The sequence below is a fragment of the Etheostoma cragini genome, chromosome 2 (genome assembly GCF_013103735.1).
Source record: "Etheostoma cragini isolate CJK2018 chromosome 2, CSU_Ecrag_1.0, whole genome shotgun sequence".
Lineage (NCBI taxonomy): Eukaryota > Metazoa > Chordata > Actinopteri > Perciformes > Percidae > Etheostoma > Etheostoma cragini.
The window spans coordinates 14,967,980-14,985,607 of record NC_048408.1 but is presented as its reverse complement, the minus strand read 5'-3'; the positions used below and the strand labels follow the sequence as shown (position 1 = coordinate 14,985,607).

Sequence of the window (17,628 nt, the reverse complement as noted above, 5' to 3'; positions counted from 1 at the left end):
CATATGTTTTTTGTGATCAATTATTGTGTTCTTTTATCACCTACACAGTTTGTGCATAACTTCACTCTTCAAAGAAAAGATTAAAAAGAACAACAGAGATTTTACTCAAACATATAGAGGTGTTTCAGTATTCTTCTCAAAGAATTACATTTAAAAAATACTTAAGTTAGTTCCTTAATTATGTGTAAAATGTAGTTTTACTAGAAACCTGTATACTTTTTATAGAATGCTCTATTGTTTGAGCACACCATAGTGTGCTCAAACAATAGAGTCATTCCAGCAAAGTTAAGAAACTGTTTTTATAGAAACAAAAAAATAATGCTACATTACAACCACAAATGTCCTACTTTTTTAGTTTGTAATTTACTGTTTAGCATTTAGGTTTCCAATTATTAATATAATTTATATTGTATATCAACATTGACATTTTTATTACCACAATATCCTCAATTGATTGATTAGGAAGATTGCATTAAATAATTAGCAAATAGGAGAAAACTATTTCTGTAATTATCAAGAATATCACTGAATATTAGATTGAAAATTATTTTATTATATGTTGCTTTCTTTCTTTTTGTTTATTATGTCTATTATATCTTAAGTAACATAATTTTTGTATGGCTGTTCCAAAAAAAACATAAGAACGAGTAGAGATTTGTTTCCCAATGGCTGTCAGAGGTTTGAGAATGTTGTTGAACTGGTCACTGTCAGTGAAACTTGAATAAAACCCTCTTATCAGTAAAACCGCATTACAATGGCACAGTTATTCCTGGAAGTCTCCATGCTATGTGACATTTTGATACTTATCAATTTAACAGCCTGGCAAATAAATGAGGCAATAACTGGCAAACTGATTTTGGATTTTGGCTTAATTAAAGAGGTATGTTGTTGAGTGCACAGTCTAAACCAGGATGGTGCTGACTTTTAAATTTATATTGAATAAGAAAAAAACATTAAAAATGCAGCTTCAATATTATAAGTCATTCGATATTTTTTTGTGATACAGATATATCTGTTATATAAGACTAGTTTTTGGTACACCTCGGGCATGCTGCCTAGACTCAGTAGGGTGTCCCAAGCCCACTCCAAGATGCCACCGCTCACAAGCTCGATGACATGAACGAGATGTTGTAGGGCCTACCATAGCTCAAGGTCTGTTGAGGTTGTTTACATGCAGTAATATTAATATCATTAATGAAAATCAACTTTGAAGACTTAATTACATTTTGACACTACGGAGACTGAGATTTGGCAGTGTATGAATGTTTGAAATGGCAAGAAGCCTTTATTTAATCGCACAGCATTGGCATTCATCACTAAATAGTCTATCAACGCTTCATCAATCAACCCTCCTCCCCTCTAGCCGTTACATAGTGCCTTTTCTTTTCTCATGGAAATAACACAACAGAACAAGTCAAACAAGTTATGTCTCAGGTTTCAAAAAGAAAGAATTTATTGTCTCTATCAAAACACCCTCACTGGTCACAAGTCTTCACTTCTATCGTCCCATCTTTAAGGTGACAGGGTCCTTCTTAGTGTCAGCTTGTACCATTCATTGAACAATTGCTGTGAATAAAAGACTATTGCTGCACAATTGGACTTGGGACTTCACCAAGGTAAGGCAACAATGGTTTAAGTTCAACAAGGCTGTGTATGACTAATATATAATACCACATGTTTGGCAATTTATTTCAATGTGTGCTTATATAAATGTGGTATATACTGTATGTAGAATTATGTGAGTGGAAATTGAATTTTTCAATGAATGATTTGCATTTCGGCTCAGAAAGCTATCAAAGTAGTAATAATTTTAAGTCCCAATCTTTGCTTTTCCTTTTCTTCTATGTGTATTTTTACTGACTATAATTTTCCAGTTTTTTGCTCAAACACACTTTTGATAGCCATTGTGTCATGCAGCATCTTCTTAAAAATCTAATAATGCAGTTGATCCACCAGACCTGGGAACATTGGCTTTGTAACAAAAATATGAACTGAAGAACAATGCATTATTAAAAGTAATGCATATTATTCTGAAGGCTGTAACAGTTAAACAAACAGTAGCCTGTATACTTAACACTAATTGATTGCAATGCTTGACATGTCAGGCATTGCTGCTCTATGAGCATCTAAGTGTTCTGTCAGCTGGATATAAGAATGCAGTGAGAAGAGTGTTTTCTTTATGCTAAGGCTGCTAAGATTGTCTAATTCAAGGAATGAAATGAATCAATGAATCAAATTGTAAAAACAATTTCTTTACCTGACAAAAACATACCATTATTTGTGACATGTATACTAAGTATAGATATGTATTCTGATACAAATAAATGGTGAATAACTTTGGAAATGCTGTCTCACACATAGAATGTGTGAGTGTGTTAAATCTCTTTTAAGCATCTGCTAAATTATGAGGATAAGAAGAACATATAGCACATATTCAGTGATTTTATTGGGTATTAATAAGACACTTATTTGACACACAACTGCTTGAGTTTTACATCTCATTTTCCCTCTCTCCACTGCACACTCGACTGCGCTCAGATGAAAAACAGTTAATCAGTTATATGTTAATGTTAATTTCTACATATAAAAAAGGTCAGTTTTTGTGTTTTTGCCTGTGTTTTTACTTTGTGCAGTGTTTTTCGATGTTTTGTTATGTTTTTGTATTGTCCGTGCAGCAACAGTCCTTTGTCCACACTAATTTCTACAGAGGGAGACAAATAAAGATACCTTGACCTTGATATGCATATGGTGGTGTTAGGGATAAAGCAGTGAGGCAACAAGGACACAAAAGTTGCAGTTCAAAATATATATATATATTTTTATTATTCCAAAGAATGACAACACAAACATAAACGAAAAATTCTAATCCAGGCCTATGAAAAAAGATCAACATAACTAAACGCTACGATAACTGAACAGGGTGTTAACTGAACAAAGCTGTCCTGCCCTTATGTCACATGAAGAAACATAATGTATATGGTGGCTTGGCCAAACCAAATAATACACAAGGGATAATTAAAATGGACACCAACTACAAAAAAATGTAAAGTCCTCTATGACATAACAGCCCATGGTTTGAACTAACAAGCTAGCTCCATGATTTAAGAGTCCTCAGCCCTCAGCCAAGCATTTTGCTCAGCCAGAAAGGAACAACCACCCTGGTAAATCAAAGTGATTAACCATCACACAGACAACTATAGGCGTAACCCTACCCTAAGTTAACTGTGCACTTCATTTTCATAATGTAAGGTTAAAGCAAATAAACAGATTCCAAAAAAACAACTGTGTGTTGTGTTAATTGTAAGATTTAACTAATAAATTAAATAAACATGGAATGTGTAGGCAAGAGTTGAGAAGGTGTGAACTGGTCTGATATTAGCTGTGGGTATCACATGTGGTGGCAGCCCCGTCTTTCTACATTGAGTTTGTCTTTGATAACGACCATCAATAACAGAATATTCACATTTGTAGACTGCATATGGGCTATATGGCTGCTCTAACCTGGTAACATGGCTACTATTGCACACATGCTGCTCAGGCAGGTTGTTTAGCATGGGCTTTAGGCTTTTTGTGCATAATCAATGTATGAGCAATGAGGTAGTTACAACACAACAAATAAGCAATAGCATAAGTTAATTTGACAAGTTAGACAAGTTATGAGTTTCAGTTTTTACAAAAATTGTTTTAGAGAAGTGTTGATTGAACTTTATTCATTTTGGAGGCTGCGCTTTTCGGTAGTGTTGAATTGTGTTATGTAGAGAGGTGTTCCTTTTGTTTAACATCCTCATTGATATGAATGGGGTCAACTAAATATTACAAATACTTCTAAGTATTGCAATGCAATTTAACAGCCCCACAAACTACAACCTCTAACTGTCCATGCACTTGAATCAACACGTCTCCAAACAGTCTATATTAAACCTGAACATTGTAACCTTTATGAAGGTAGGATTTACTGCAAAGCTAGATCAGCTAATCAGACAACATATTATATGTTAGAATGGCATCAGTGTGTATATTTGTTCTGCATATGAAAATGAATTGAACATGTTTTGATAGTGAATTCTTGATATTTCACAGGAATCAGGAGAGGCGAGGATGGATTGTCTTAAATTCCTTCTGTTAGCAGGTATATTGCTGAGTGTGTGTGTGTGTGTGTGTGTGTGTGTGTGTGTGTGAAACAGAGAGAGATATATTATTATATATAATTGTTTTTTGAATTGGACTGAATTTAAGTTTAATCATTGTCATTTTTTCTACAGGACTAGTGCTAATATCAGCTACAACTGCTACAGGTAACAAGATGATATTACTTGTCAGTGGTGCTCTCTGTTCAAGAAATGGTTGAGAATACACTGAATGGCATGCCTTGGGTCTTTCTATTAAAACCAAGAGCGCCATCTAGTGGGCTCAGAAAATAAAGATACTAGAACATGAAGCTTCATTTGGCCATCAGTAGGAATCACAGAAATAACACTCAGCCAGAAAGTGTAAACATGTTTTCTGGTCAAGGTTTACAAGAAGAGAGGGGAAAAGGGAATAAGCAGTCCTGCAGACAGCATCTGAGCTGAACAGACTAGCGTACAGCACAAAACAGCACTCTTCTTTAATAAGGAAAATAAAATCACATACAATGGCACTGTAATGCATTGTGCTCCAAAGGAAAACAGGTCTGCTAGCCATTTTGGGTCCCAATCCCAACTTTGGGAAAGACTACTCTGTGCTGCTCTATGAGACTTTACACATCTGTCACACTATATTAGAGATTTATACTACGTTTAGTAAATTGATGTTAAACAAATTTTAAAAGTTTTTTCTTTTCTTGTACATATATTCTACTGACACAACCTCACCAGCAGACAATGTGACCTCACCACTATTGAATGTGACCTCAGCGCCAGTCAACCTGACCTCAACGCCACTCAACCTGACCTCACCAACAGTCAGTGTGACCTCACCGCCAGTCAGCCTGACCTCTCCGCTAGTCAACGTGACCTCACCACTAGTCAATGTGACCTCAACACCAGTCAATGTGACCTCATCACTAGTCAGCGTGACTTCGCCACCAGCCAACGTGACCTCACCACCAGTCACACAACTAGTCAATGCGACTTCACCGCCAGTCAACGTGACTTTGCCGCCAATCAACCTGACCTCAGCACCAGTCAACGTGACCTCACCACCAGTCACACCACCAGTCAACATGACTTTAACGCCAGTCAACGTGACCTTACCGTCAGTCAATGTGACTTCACCACCAGTCAACGTGACCTCACCACAAGTGAATGTGACCTCACCGCCAGTCAACATAACTTCAACACCAGTCAACGTGACCTCACCACCAGTGAACATGACTTTACCGGCAGTCAACGTGACTTCCCCTACAGTGAATATCACCTCACCACCAGTCAACGTGACCTCAACACCAATCACTGTGACTTCACCACCAGTCAACGTGGCTTCAACGCCAGTCAACGTGACGTCACCTCCAGTCAACGTGACCTCACCGCCAGTCAACGTGGCTTCAACGCCAGTCAATGTGACCTTACCTCCAGTGAACGTGACCTCACCGCCAGTCAACGTGGCTTCAACGCCAGTCAACGTGACCTTACCTCCAGTGAATGTAACCTCACCGCCAGTCAACGTGACCTCACCTCCAGTCAACGTCACCTCACCACCAATCACACCACCAGTCAACGTGACTTCAACGCCAGTCAACGTGACCTCACCACCAGTCAACGTGACCTCACCACCAGTCAACGTGACTTCAGCGCCAGTCAACATGGCTTCAACGCCAGTCAACGTGACCTCGCCTCCAGTGAACGTGACCTCACCGCCAGTCAATGTTGCTTCAACGCCAGTCAACGTGACCTTACCTCCAGTGAATGGAACCTCACCGCCAGTGAATGTGACCTCACCACCTGTCAACGTGACCTCACCGCCAGCCAACGTGGCTTCAACGCCAGTCAACGTGACCTTTTCTCCAGTGAATGTAACCTCACCGCCAGTCAACGTGACTTCACCGCCAGTCACGCCAGTCAACATAACTTCACATCCAGTCAACGTGACCTCACCTCCATTCATCGTGATCTCACCACCAGTCAATGTGACCTCAACACCAGCAATCACAAGTATTGCCACTCCAACTACAACCCCATCAGCTGTCACAATAGAGCCAAAAATTAAGTTGGGATTTAAGTTACAGCAAAATTTTACAGCACAACTTACAGACAAATCCTCAACAGAGTTCAAGCAATTACGAGACACAGTAACCACAGCGGTAAGTTTACACATATTCTTTTGATTTTATTTGCATCTTTCCAAATAATCCATAAAATTTTATTTAAAAGAACTTCAAATGACAATGTTTTCTGAAGACATTTTTAACAGGTTTTTCAAATTAGACAACCCTGTAAATTTTGTAGTGGGAATGAGTGGTCAAGATACTGTAGCAAGTAATAGCATATACAATACTTGTACAATACTTACAAATAGTGATAAAATAGCTTTCGTAAAACATTAACAAATTAATCCATGGTATTATATTTTCAAGACTCAACATTGAGATGGAGGTAAGACATAGGCATACTAATAATGGTCATTTTTTAAATGACCTAAATGCTTTTAACAGAAGAGAAAACATGGCTGGTGTTCAGAAACAAATGATTGTCATGACATATCAGGAGTAATTCAAACTTTTTTTTTAACAGTAGGCCTATGCGTTAAAAACAACTAATAGCATAAGAGAAGAAGAGAGAAAAAGATGGAATATTTGTTGAATAATAAGAACTTTCTTGCCTCTCACGTATTTTTGAATTTAATTTATTTTTTAACAATTTATTCACAGCTCAACAGCATTTATTCAAAGAAATATGGACCTAACTTCAATCAAACGGTCATCAACAGCTTCAGGTATGAAACATTACTCACTAGGGCTGTAACGATATGGAAAATAAAACCAACATCGACACTCAGCTCCACGAACTTGTGTCGCAGTGGGAGAAGGCAGAATCTCCCGTCCAGATCAAATGCCACCACATTACAAAATGTGGCACATTGTCTCAACGCCAGTCCTTTTGTATTAGGTCTTATCCCTGATTTGTCTGGTAAATTTAGCTAACTGTAAAGACGACTAAAAGCGAAAAAGGGGGCACCATTAACGTTAACTGAGGTGTAGCTAATGTTACGAGTGGCCGCTGTTCTGACTCAAGTGCCTGGGTCTCTTTCCCGATAGTTCAGTAAACGGCCGTTAGCGTCTTTAGCACCGGAGTTAGATGCTGACCGGGATGGCTGCTAGCTGGCTGGGGGCTGATTGGGGATCTGTCCTCGGGGTTGTTGTCAGCTGTCATCCTGACTGAAGCCTCGCAGTACCGGGAGACTGAGGCAGATGACAGAGGTGTGCTAGTTAGCTAAATTACCATTAGATCGGTCATCTATCTAATTAACATTAGATTAGTTATCTACTGTATCTCTACAGTTAACGTTATTGATGAATTCGTTCCCCCCTACAGTTTGGGAGCGGAAATGTTACTATTATTGTCTCATTCCAACGAGTTAATAAACCACTGAAACAATTTTGTAAACATGGTTTTCAGGTACAATATCAATAAATAAGGTATCTGTTGTATTACTGTGTTGCAAACTGGGATGTAATCAATGAAAAAACAATTTCATCTGGCAGAATTTTTTTTTGTATTTTATTAAATACTCCCTAAAAAAAACAATTGAGGTTTGTATCGAATCATGGGTCAAAAATCGTGATGGGAACCGAACCAAACCAAAGATTGGTGTATCGTTACAGCCCTATAACTCACCATTACATTTTATAAAAGTTTGCTTGGTAATGTTTAGGTTTTTGGGGTTATAATTAAAACAGAGAAATGTTTTACTTTGTTTTTAATTGTTATATGGTTTATCATACATATAATCAAAGTTTCTAGAATCTTATGAAGAGATTTTAAACGTTGTTTTAATTAGGAATATAACATTCATCCTTGGCATGGACTCTTAGTTAAACAACAATGGGCACAATAACCAAAGACTACAGCATTAAAAAATGGACTTTGCTAAAAAAATTCTGTTGCAGTCAAGGTTCTGTCGTGGTTGATGCTCAGCTGATATTCAATAACGCCAGTTCACTACCAGCAACTAGTACTGTGGCAAATGTGCTGGTGGAGGCAGTGTCAAACAGTTCCAACTTCTCCCTTCCGTTGGATGCATCAAGCGTGGTTGCAACAGGTAAGAGTTGTTTAATATATCTTGTTTTGTCACTATCATTGAATACAGAATACAATACTGCATTTGTTACTGATCGTAAAACTCCTGCAAATACTGCAATGATCAGAATTTTGTTTTTACAGTAATAAGTACCACATCTGCACCTACATTAGTCATGACATCAACATCAGTCAACGTAACCTCGCCACCAGTCAACGTGACTTCAACACCAGTCAACGTGACTTCATCACCAGTCAACGTGAATTCAACACCAGTCAACGTGACTTCAACACCAGTCAACGTGACATCATCACCAGTTAACGTGACCTCACCGCCAGTCAACGTGACTTCAACACCAGTAAACGTGACCTCAGCACCAGTCAACGTGACTTCACCGCCAGTCAACGTGACTTCACTGCCGGTCAATGTGACCTCACCTCCAGTGAACGTGACCTCACCGCCAGTCAACGTGACTTCATCGCCAGTCAACGTGACTTCACTGCCAGTCAACGTGACTTCACAGCCAGTCAACGTGACCTCACCTCCAGTCAACGTGACCTCACCACCAGTCAACGCGACTTCATCGCCATTCAACGTGACCTCACCTCCAGTGAACGTGACCTCACCACCAGTCAACGTGACTTCATCGCCAGTCAACGTGACTTCACTGCCAGTAAATGTGACCTCAGCACCAGTCAACGTGACTTCACTTCCAGTCAACGTGACCTCATCTCCAGTGAACGTGACCTCACCTCTACTTAACGTGACCTCACCACCAGTGAACGTGACCTCACCACCAGTCAACGTGACTTCACCTCCAGTGAACGTGACCTCACCGCCAGTCAACGTGACCTTAACGCCAGTCAATGTGACCTCACCACCAGTGAACGTGACCTCACCACCAGTGAACGTGACCTCACCACCAGTCAACGTGACCTTACCACCAGTTAGCGTGACTTCGCCTCCAGTCAACGTGACTTCAACGCCAGTCAACGTGATCTCACCTCAAGTGAACGTGACCTCACCGCCAGTCAACGTGACCTCACCTCCATTCATCGTGATCTCACCACCAGTCAATGTGACCTCACCACCAGCAATCACAACAATTGGCACTTCAACTACAACCCCATCAGCTGTCACAACAGAGCCAAAAATTAAGTTGGGATTTAAGTTACAGCAAAATTTTACACTACAACTTACAGACAAATCCTCAATAGAGTTCAAGCAATTACGAGACACAGTAACCACAGCGGTAAGTTTACGAATATCCTTTGATTTTATTTGCATCTTTCCAAATTCAGATTCTAAATAATCCATGAAAAAATTTGAAAAAGAACTTCAAATGACAATGTTTTCTGAAGACATTTTTAAGAGGATTTTCAAATTAGACAACCCTGTAATTTTTGTAGTGGGAATGAGTGGTCAAGACACTGTAGCAGGTGACAGCATATACAATACTAATACAAACACAGTGATAAAATAGCTTTCGTAAAACATTAACAAATCAATCTATGGTATTATATTTCCAATACTCATCATTTCGATGGAGGTAAGACATAGGCATACTAATAATGGTAATTTTCTTAATGACCTACATGCTTTTAACAAAAAAAGAAAACATGGCTGTTGTTCAGAAACAAATGATTGTCATGTCATATCAGGAGCAATTCAACCTTTTTTTTTTAAAGTATGCGTGAAAAAAAACTCAAAGCATAAGAGGAGAAGAGAGAAAAAGATGGAATATTTGTTGAATAATATCAACTTTCTTGCCTCTCACAATTGTTTTTATTTGATTTATTTTTTAACAATTCATTCACAGCTCAACGCCATTTATTCAAAAAGATTTGGACCTAACTTCAATCAAACTGTCGTCAACAGCTTCAGGTATGAAACATTACTCACTAGGGCTGTAACGATATGGAAAACAAAACCAACATCGACACTCAGCTCCACGAACTTGTGTCACAGTGGGAGAAGGCAGAATCTCCCGTCCAGATCCAATGCTACCACATCTTAAAATTACTATTAGTTCTTGTGTATTAGGCCTTATGCCTGATTTGTCTGGTAAATTTAGCTAACTGTTAAGACGACTAAAAGCGAGAGAGGGGGCACCATTAACGCTAACGGAGGTGTAGCTAATGTTACGAGTGGCCGCTGTTCTGACTCAAGTGCCCGGGTCTTTTTCCCGATAGTTCAGTAAACGTCCGTTAGCGTCTTTAGCACCGGAGTTAGATGTTGACAGTGATGGCTGCTAGCTGGCTGCTAGCTGGCTGGGGGCTGACTGGGTATGTGTCCCCGGGGTTGTTGTCAGCTGTCATCCTGACTGAAGCCTCGCAGTGCCGGGAGACTAAGGCAGAAAACAGAGGTGTGCTAGCTAGCTAAATTACCATTAGATCAGTCATCTTTCTAATTACCATTACATTAGTCATCTACTGTATCTCTGGAGTTAACGTCATTGATGAATTTGCGGGCTAGCCCAGAGTTATTAACCGTGGTTAAAACAATCATACTAAAAATGAATGAGCGTGTTGCACGATGTCGTAATCTTACATTACCCACCAAGAATTATATTAGCATTAGCATTACCTACTTGTCAGCCAGCACCTTTACAGTAGGCACCAAAACATTTTTCCTCTTTGTTCCCCCCTACAGTTTGGGAACCGAAATGTTACTATTATTTTCTCATTCCAACGAGTTAATAAACCACTTAAAGAATTTTGGAAACATTATTATAGTACAATAGAATTGTTGGTGTTGGATCGATCTAAATTGAAATAAATCAATATCAATAAATAAGGTATCTGTTGTATTACTGTGTATCTGGCAGAATGTTTTTTTGTATTATTTCAACCCCCCCCCCCCCACAAAAAATAAAAAGAATCAAGGTTTGTATTGAATCATGGGTCAAAAATCGTGAACCGAAAAAGTTTGGTGTATCGTTACAGCCCTATTACTCACCATTACATTTTATAAAAGTTTGTTTGGTAATGTTTAGGTTTTTGGGGTTATTACTTAAAACAGAGGAATATAATACTTTGTTTTTAATTGTCTGTTATATGGTTTATCATACTTATTGTCAAAGTTTCTAGAATCTTATGAACAGATTTTAAAAGTTGTTTTAATTAGGAATATAACATTCATCCTTGGCATGGACCCTTAGTCAAACAACAATGGGCACAATAGCCAAAGACTAAAGCATTAAAAAATGGACTGTGATAAAATATTTCTTCTACAGTCAAGGTTCTGTCGTGGTTGATGCTCAGCTGATATTCAATAACGCCAGTTCAATACCAGCAACTAGTACTGTGGCAAATGTGCTGGTGGAGGCAGTGTCAAACAGTTCCAACTTCTCCCTTCCGTTGGTAGCATCAAGCGTTGTTGCAACAAGTAAGAGTGGTTTAATATATGTTGTTTTGTCACTATCATTGAATACAGTATACAATACTGCTTTTGTTACTGCTTCGAAAACTCCTGCAAATACTACAATGATCAGAATTTTGTTTTGACAGTAATAAGTACAACAGCTGCACCTACATTAGTCATGACATCAACATCAGTCAACGTAACCTCACCAACAGTCAACGTGACTTCAACACCAGTCAACGTGACTTCATCACCAGTCAACTTGACTTCACCGCCAGTCAACGTGACCTCAGCGCCAGTCAATGTGACCTCACCGCCAGTCAATGTGACCTCACCGCCAGTCAACGTGACTTCAACGCCAGTCAACGTGACTTTGCTGCCAGTCAACGTGACTTCCCCGCCAGTCAACGTAACTTCACCGCCTGTCAGCGTGACCTCACCACCAGTCAACGTGACTTCAACGCCAATCAACGTGACTTCAACGCCAGTCAACGTGACTACACCGCCAGTCAACGTGACTTCCCCACCAGTTAACGTGACTTCACCACCAGTCAACGTGACCTCTACTCCAGTGAACGTGACCTCTACTCCAGTGAACGTGACTTCACCGCCAGTCAGCGTGACTTCACGACCAGTCAACGTGACTTCACCGCCAGTCAACGTGACTTCACCGCCAGTCAACGTGACTTCACCGCCATTCAACGTGACCTCTACTCCAGTGAACGTGACCTCACCGCCGGTCAACGTGACTTCATCGCCAATCAACGTGACTTCACTGCCAGTCAACGTGACCTCACCACCAGTCAGCGTGACTTCACCACCAGTCAACGTGACTTCACAACCAGTCAACGTGACTTCACGGCCAGTCAACGTGACCTCACCTCCAGTGAACGTGACCTCACCGCCAGTCAGCGTGACTTCATTGCCAGTCAACGTGACTTCACCGCCAGTTAATGTGACCTCACCACCAGCAATCACAACTATTGGCACTCCAACTACAACCCCATCAGCTGTCATAACAACAGAGGCAAAAATTAATTTGGGATTTAAATTAAGGCAAAATTTTACATCACAACTTACAGACAAATCCTCAACAGAGTTCAAGCAATTACGAGACACAGTAACCACAGTGGTAAGTTTATACATATTCTTTTGATTTTATTTGCATCTTTCCACATTCAGATTCTAAACAATCCATGAAAAGATTTGAAAAAGAAATTCAAATGACAATGTTTTCTGACGACATTTTTAACAGGTTTTTCAAAAAAGACAACCCTGTAATTTTTGTAGTGGGAATGAGTGGTCAAGACACTGTAGCAGGTGACAGCATATACAATACTAATACAAACACAGTGATAAAATAGCTTTCGTAAAACATTAACAAATTAATCCATGGTATTATATTTTCAATACTCATCATTGCGATGGAGGTAAGACATAAGCATACTGATAATGGTAATTTTTTACATGACCCACATGCTTTTAACAAAAAAGAAAACATGGCTGGTCTCAGAAACAAATGATTGTAATGACATTTCAGGAGTAATTCAACCTTTTTTTAACAGTATGCGTGAAAAACAACTCAAAGCATAAGAGGAGAAGAGAGAAAAAGATGGAATATTTGTTATATAATAGCAACTTTCTTGCCTCTCACGTATTTTTAAATTTGATTTATTTTTTAATAATTCATTCACAGCTCAACGCCATTTATTCAAAAAGATTTGGACCTATCTTCAATCAAACTGTCGTCAACAGCTTCAGGTATGAAACATTACTCACTAGGGCTTTAACAATATGGAAAACAAAACCTACATCGACACTCACCTCCACGAACTTGTGTCGCAGTGGGAGAAGGCAGAATCTCCCGTCCAGATCCAATGCTACCACATCTTAAAATTACTATTAGTCCTTGTGTATTAGGTCTTATCCCTGATTTGTCTGGTAAATTTAGCTAACTGTTAAGACGACTAAAAGCGAAAGAGGGGGCACCATTAACGCTAACGGAGGTGTAGCTAATGTTACGAGTGGCCGCTGTTCTGACTCAAGTGCCCGGGTCTCTTTCCCGATAGTTCAGTAAACGTCCGTTAGCGTCTTTAGCACCGGAGTTAGATGCTGACCGGGATGCCTGCTGGCTGGCTGGGGGCTGACTGGGTATGTGTCCCCGGGGTTGTTGTCAGCTGTCATCCTGACTGAAGCCTCGCAGTGCCGGGAGACTAAGGCAGAAAACAGAGGTGTGCTAGCTAGCTAAATTACCATTAGATCAGTCATCTTTCTAATTACCATTACATTAGTCATCTACTGTATCTCTGGAGTTAACGTCATTGACACCATTACATTGTTTTAAAGTTTGGTAATGTTTAGGTTTTTTGTGTTATAATTAAAACAGAGAAATGTTTTACTTTGTTTTTAATTGTTATATGGTTTATCATACATATTATCAAAGTTTCTAGAATCTTATGAAGAGATTTTAAAAGTTTTTTTAATTAGGAATATAACATTCATCCTTGGCAATGACCCTTAGTTAAACAACAATGGGCTCAACAGCCAAAGACTACAGCATTAAAAAAAAATATACTTTAATAAAATATTTCTTCTACAGTCAAGGTTCTGTCGTGGTTGATGCTCAGCTGATATTCAATAACGCCAGTTCACTACCAGCAACTAGTACTGTGGCAAATGTGCTGGTGGAGGCAGTGTCAAACAGTTCCAACTTCTCCCTTCCGTTGGATGCATCAAGCGTGGTTGCAACAAGTAAGAGTTGTTTAATATATCTTGTTTTGTCACTATCATTAAATACAGTATAGAGAGCTGCATTTGTTCTTGCTCGTAAAACTCCTGCAAATACTGCAATGATCAGAATTTTGTTTTTACAGTAATAAGTACAACAGCTGCACCTACATTAGTCATGACATCAACATCAGTAAACGTAACCTCACCACCAGTCAACGTGACTTCAACACCAGTCAACGTGACTTCATCACCAGTCAACGTGACTTCAACACCAGTCAACGTGACTTCCACACCAATCAATGTGACCTCACCACCAATCAACGTGACTTCACCACCGGTCAACGTGACCTCCTCCCCAGTCAGTGTGACCTCACCGCCAGTGAATGTGACCTCACTACCAGTCAACGGGACCTCATCACCAGTCAACGTGACTTCACCACCAATCAACGTGACCTCATCTGCTGCTTCAACTGCAGCTTCTAGCACTACAGCTTCCACAACAGTGGCTCCAACATCTGCTCCCACTGTTACAGCAGCTTCAACTGGAGCTTCTAGCACTGCAGCTTCTAGCACTACAGCTTCCACAACAGTGGCTCCAACATCTGCTCCCACTGTTACAGCAGCTTCAACTGCAGCTTCTAGCACTGCAGCTTCTAGCACTACAGCTTCCACAACAGTGGCTCCAACATCTGCTGCCACTGTTACAGCAGCTTCAACTGCAACTTCTAGTAGTACAGCTCCACCAACAGCAGCTACAGAAACCACCACCACTGCATCAACAAATCCTCCTACATCCAGTGAAGGAACCCTTGGGCTTAAGTTTAGTCTCAACCAAACATTTACATCAGATCTCTCAGACTCATCCTCCACAGCATATAAGATTTTGGCTGCAACAGTGGTCAAAGAGGTAAGAAGTTTATGCACTAAAGTGAAGCATACTTTACGTTTATCCTTTGTATCTATAATAGTCCATGGGCATCATAAGACGGGTAACCATCTTTTTAATTTAACTGCTTATATGTAGAAAACATTTCATTTTGTGAAACAGATCTTATCAGTATCCACACTGATTATAGGAACACTTATGTGGTCACTCATCAATGCATTTTTGCTTGATGCAGATTAATCATTCAAAAGATACAAAAAGGCTGATATTATTCTTGGAATTCTTGTTATTCCCTTTTTGCTTAATTTGACCAATATTTTGGTAATTGAGTCTGGTTTATACAGTGACTTTTGCATTATATCGGATGGTGTTTTTGCTTGTCCTACTGACTGCAAGTCAGTCATGTTCCCAAGATTGAGGTAGATTCTAGATACCGGTATGGCTCACTTGTCATTGTACTTAATGTTCAAAATTCCTTGTTGGGCAATCAGAGAACTTTGTGGTAAGCTGTTTGTTGGTGCTTCTGGTAATTTTTTATATTTGTTACTGGAATAACAGTATTTTTTTTTTTTTAGGTAAACAAAGTGGCTACAGCTCTCTTTGGATCATCTTACAGACGCTGCATCATTAATTCATTCACGTAAGACTAAATTTGAATCATTGACTGATTATTACATATTTACCTTCACTTTCTTCTAAAAGTGTGGCTCTCTCTCCTTGTCAATGTAGGCGTGGATCAGTGAAAGTGGACATGACCCTCGTGTATAACGATAAAGCTTCAGTTCCTTCAGCAAGCTTTGCAACTTCACAATTCAGCAGTCAGCTTACGAGCAGCTCTACATCTCTGAACGTAATATCAAACAGCGTTTCTGCACGTAAGTTATTGAAGACTTAAAAGTCATACATTTTTTGTTAATTAATCTATTAAATGCATGCAATAATGGAGTATTTGAAATTCTCTGGTTTCTGGGGATTTTTAAATATAAAAGTGCAATGAGGGTCAAGGTTGGAATGTATTTTCCTTTTAAGCCTGTATTTCCAGCTTGTGAAGTTACTTTCTGTCAGGAGAACTTTACTTCAATCTCTGCTTTTTCTTATATTTCAGAGTCAACAACATCAAGCAGTCCTCCTCTGCCCACAATGGGCTCTTTGGCAGTCTTTTTGCTAACACTGCTGGCTGTGGCACAGATGCTAATTGACTTATAACTATCTAGCCCAATAGCTTTTAGTATGCTACCAAGTATGGCAGAAAGCAAAAACAAAAGACAAAAGTGTGCAAAATGAAATTTACCAAGATAATGTTGTGGTAAAAAGATATGCACTTTGTCAAAGATTGAGACATTTTTCAATATGTATCATTGAGATTGTGTGCAATTATAAACTAAATTTTGTAAATGCTTCTTTACATACTATTTTATGGCAGTTTAAACATTTAAAAAATGAAAATACATGAAGGATAGATATTTAATTGCTTAATGAATGTTTAAATTTAATTTCCAGGTACTCTCATACCATTTAAAAAGATTGATTGTAAAACACTGTTACTTTTTTAAGATGGTATAACAAATATGTGTATTTGTTAACCATTAAGTATTAAATAGAACTTTCAAAATTACCCAGTTGGTTTTTCAAATTCTTTATTTTGTCTTTTTTAAATCAATAACAAATAATTTTATATTAATAGGTCAGCAGAATTACATGTATATAAACATGAAGAATTAGTTGTATGATACACATATATCAATTGTGATGACTGAACTGAACCATTCCAAACTTTTTTTCTGTAGTATTGTCAACAATACAGAATATGGTCATTGCAAAGACGTCATATCCTAGATTTTAAGAGAAATGCAAGGGGCAAGTTTATAATGTGGAAACGAAACTACAAGTAGTATTAATGAAAGTACCAGCCTTGGAATGCTTCCGTGTGATGCCAACACAATAACCTTAGCTAATAGTTTTAGCTTAGCTCCGATCTGTCTGCAGCTCTCTACTTTTGAAACAGAATTTCTTCTCCTATAAGGCCGGCAGTAACGTTAGTCATCACGGTCAAAATGGTCACAGAACTGATGGCTTTCAAGGTACAGTATATGATCAAAAGTGCTAGGATCCATTTGTAATTACTTATAAGGTAAGTATCATTATACTCTAATTGCTCATCACTCCCTGACTACCATTTTCTTTCCAGGATCATAGTATAGTTATAATTCTAATATTTTTAATACATTATAATCTTTTTATAATCCTTTATAATCACTGCTATTGGGCATTAAAAGGTGATTATAAGTGGCCATGGGCCGTAATAAGGTAACTGTAACTTTTAAATGTTTCTGAAACTTTTTAATTTTGAATCTAATGATGATAAATAACAGCAAACGAGAACAACAGAAAAAATAAAGCTATTTCAAAATGACACTGGAAAAGCCTGTTAC

The 17,628-nt window shown here is 38.8% G+C and overlaps 1 protein-coding gene across 1 annotated transcript; it reads left to right on the top strand.

Annotated features, from left to right (window-relative positions):
* Positions 1-4,433: 4,433 nt before the first annotated feature.
* Positions 4,434-16,442, top strand: LOC117951636 (uncharacterized threonine-rich GPI-anchored glycoprotein PJ4664.02-like). Its single transcript, XM_034883419.1, has 17 exons — positions 4,434-4,455; positions 4,896-6,280; positions 6,848-6,912; positions 8,087-8,238; positions 8,361-9,469; positions 10,037-10,101; positions 11,453-11,604; positions 11,727-11,763; positions 11,806-12,712; positions 13,277-13,341; positions 14,180-14,331; positions 14,454-14,490; positions 14,533-14,831; positions 15,006-15,217; positions 15,772-15,836; positions 15,926-16,071; positions 16,302-16,442. The coding sequence occupies exons 1-17, from the start codon at positions 4,434-4,436 to the stop codon at positions 16,400-16,402; spliced, it is 4,971 nt and encodes a 1,656-aa protein (XP_034739310.1). The 3' UTR covers positions 16,403-16,442.
* The last annotated feature ends 1,186 nt before the right edge of the window (positions 16,443-17,628 follow it).

Coding starts and splice junctions, on each gene's coding strand:
- LOC117951636 (XM_034883419.1), top strand. CDS start 4,434: ATGAAGCTTCATTTGGCCATCA. Junction 14,332..14,453: donor ATCAAGCGTGGTTGCAACAA/GTAAGAGTTGTT, acceptor TTGTTTTTACAG/TAATAAGTACAACAGCTGCA. Junction 16,072..16,301: donor ATCAAACAGCGTTTCTGCAC/GTAAGTTATTGA, acceptor CTTATATTTCAG/AGTCAACAACATCAAGCAGT.